The 3282-nt window shown below is 38.0% G+C and overlaps 1 protein-coding gene across 1 annotated transcript in view; it reads left to right on the forward strand.

Moving 5' to 3' along the window:
• The window catches only part of inpp4aa (inositol polyphosphate-4-phosphatase type I Aa), a gene marked incomplete at its 5' end in the record, with an annotated part of 19379 nt that extends 17591 nt beyond the window's left edge, over nucleotides 1–1788 (forward strand). Inside the window, 4 exon segments of the mRNA XM_014011668.1 lie at nucleotides 13–110; nucleotides 194–306; nucleotides 409–563; nucleotides 643–1788. Coding sequence (XP_013867122.1) covers nucleotides 13–110; nucleotides 194–306; nucleotides 409–563; nucleotides 643–775 — 499 coding nt within the window. The 3' untranslated portion in view covers nucleotides 776–1788.
• Between the last annotated feature and the right edge of the window lie 1494 nt (nucleotides 1789–3282).

Consider the following 3282-nt stretch of genomic DNA (forward strand, 5'->3'; position numbering starts at 1 on the left):
CTGTGTGTGCAGGTTTGGAGACACGTCACTCCAAGACGTCATCAACATGGAGAACATGACTCGGCTCAGTTCATACTACGATCAGTTCAAAGAAGTCCTCCCAGAAGACTGTGAGTTTCACACAGTCAGGAATCTGAAATAACAAACTCTTTTTTTCCCTCTCCTGATCATTCCTCCTCTGATGTCTCCTCAGGCCTACCTCGCTCCCGCAGCACCACCAGCCTGGCGGAGCTGCTCAAGCTGCTGAGCCAGAATGTTAACGCCAAGAAAAAYAAAAACGTAGAGATCCTGTGGCAAGCTGCCGAGGTGCAGTCGATGATCATTTTTTAAATTTGTGCTGCGACAAAATAATAAGAAAACACAAAAGAGATCTGTCTGTTTTGTAATCTGCTTCTTTAAATCTTAAAGGTTTGTCGACGCTTGAACGGCATGCGCTTCACCAGCTGTAAAAGTGCCAAGGACCGCACGGCCATGTCTCTGACCCTGGAACAATGCCAGATCCTGCAGCAGGAGCACGCCATGGCCCCACAGGTCTTCTACCAGGCCCTGGATTGTATGCGCAGGTCAGTTCCTTCATATTAAGCTTCAAAGTAAAAGCTGCTCGTATTAAATTAAAAATAAAAATCTTCTGTATCTGCACAGTGAGGGCTGCAGGAGAGAAAACACCATGAAGAACGTGGGGTGCCGAAAATATGCCTTCAACTCTCTCCAGCTCAAGGCCTTCCCCAAGCAGTACCGCCCTCCGGAGGGGACGTATGGGAAAGTCGAGACATAAGTGGACTCMTTTCTAGTGACAAAACCAAAAGACTGAATTTAAAGATAGACTGAAAATTAAACATTTTAAATAAGAGAAATATCAAACTGTACACAGTTTTTGTGCTATGTAAACGTTAAGATGATTTATGTCAAAGTGCCAGTGCTACCATAGACTGTTTCATAGCAGTTTCCCCGTCACCTGTTCGTAGTGCTAGAACTGCTCACTTTTCACAGCCACGATCAGTGAAAATGTTGCTTTCTGTGTCACCACCCTCTCAGTGTGCGGACCACGTTGTGTCTGTACCAGCTGTAGCACCGGAGGTGGGGGTTTAACAGCCACTCTGGATCTCAGTCATTTGAACTGTGTCTTAGAGACCACATTACAGCAAAAAATAAAAGCACACATTCACACATTTCTGGGAAATAGAAACAAGTGAAATTGGAYGGGGAAAAATGTGTATTTATTTGTCTTGCATACCTCATGATGGGGAAATTCTCATTGTACCATCACAGTTTGACAACAAGAAAGATACACACTTTGAGAAAACTGTTTATCAGTTCAGACAAATGGATCAACATGTGGTCTGAAATGCGGTTTAAGCAAGAAAACGCACAGATAAGCTCGGCTGTATCACCATTATAATATGTGGTWAGAATTTGTCAGCAGATCAGCTTATTTACAGAGACAGAAATACATATGCAAAGAGTCAGCTGTAACAGAAATGATGTGGATACATATTCATAAATGGCTGTTTTTATTTCATGCTGTGGCATTGTTAGGTTCAGGAAGAAACCGAGTCTCAATTTTACGACTGTCACCATACAGTAACAGAAGCCTTATTTAACTTATTCATCTCTGAGCTTTGTGAGCAAAACTGTTGCATCAAATGACTTGTTACKTTAATCAAAATGTTTGTTTCTGTGCAGAGCACATTTGTTGCGTACATCAACAGAGACAGGTTTTCTTTTAAGCTAAATTGCATTTGTTTGCATCTTTAACAGTTTTAAAATAAAAAAAAAGATTTGAAAACACCAGGGCAAAAAAAAAGTTTTAGGTCTGTTTAATTACTGGACAATCTTTAACGCACTGTTATTATCATAGTAATCCATTTGACCTGCCATTCAGGCCTTGTTTGACAAAACAAAATGTGGTTCTTTCCTAAATTCTTGAAGACAACGAGGCTTGCTAAAAAAAATGGCATTATCGTAGGTTGAGAGATTGGGACAACATCTAGTCCAGCCGATGACAGTGCAGTAGGCCTATACAAGAGCTGGTTGAGTCACCAATGAAGAAGAATAAGTTCAATACTCATAGTTTGCAGAACAGTCACTCAGACAGCTGACAGGATATTTTATTGGAAACACAACAAACATTAGTCAGAATACAAATGATGGGACTAACAGTAAACCAGCACATATAGGGGTCAGAGGGAATGAAGCAGCAGACAGAGGAGCAAAAAAACAACAATGTATCAAATCAGCTTTACAATTTCAGTAAGTAAATCAGAAGTAAGAATACTGTCAAACAAAAACTGAAGGAGCAATGGCAAAAACTGAGAAGAGGACAACAAGAGGGGGAAATAAGAACGGGAGGAAGGAACAGAGAAGAAACGTAATAAGCAGACTTAGATTTGGACTCATTGCACTGAACAACACATTAAAAACATGATACAGGTCAATGTGAGCACTGCAGACACTCACACACACAAAAAAACAACTGAACATGTAATTTAGTATGCCAGAGGTATAAACAACACAGAAGATGGAGAAATTGGGAAAAATAAAACAAACATATAATCAAAGGTGTCAAGTAACTCATTACAAATTCTTAGTTACATTACTGAAGTAGAAATTTTGCTTTAGTGTAGTGATTATTTTTCAGCATATACTTTCATTTTCGACTTCTACTTCTTACATTTTCATGCAATTATCTATACTTTCTATTTACATTTTAAAAATGCAAAAAGTATTTCATTTCTATTTTACTTTAGCTTGTTTGTATTTCAGCTTGTCATTGTTCAGGCAAACTATCTGTACTTTATTTACATTTTAAAAATGCAAAGAAGTATTTCATTTCTATTTTACTTTAGCTTGTTTGTATTTCAGCTTGTCATTGTTCAGGCAAAAATAAATGAATAGAAATCTATCCAGATACATGGAGCCCTTGGACAAAGTGAGTTTGATTGTAGTTGGATGAGAAGTATATATTTACCACACCTTACTGGATTGGTGGTCCGTCACTATGGAGAGCTGTTTCATTCAAAATACAATAAATAAACAAATAAATAAATAAATAAATAAATACATAAATAAGTATTTCATTTCTATTTTACTTTAGCTTGTTTGTATTTCAGCTTGTCATTGTTCAGGCAAAAATTAATGAATAGAAATCTATCCAGATACATGGAGCCCTTGGACAAAGTGAGTTTGCTTGTAGTTGGATGAGAAGTATATATTTACCACACCTTACTGGATTGGTGGTCCGTCACTATGGAGAGCTGTTTCATTCAAAATACAATAAATAAA

This window comes from Austrofundulus limnaeus, unplaced genomic scaffold (assembly GCF_001266775.1).
Source record: "Austrofundulus limnaeus strain Quisiro unplaced genomic scaffold, Austrofundulus_limnaeus-1.0 Scaffold83, whole genome shotgun sequence".
Classification (NCBI taxonomy): Eukaryota; Metazoa; Chordata; class Actinopteri; order Cyprinodontiformes; family Rivulidae; genus Austrofundulus; species Austrofundulus limnaeus.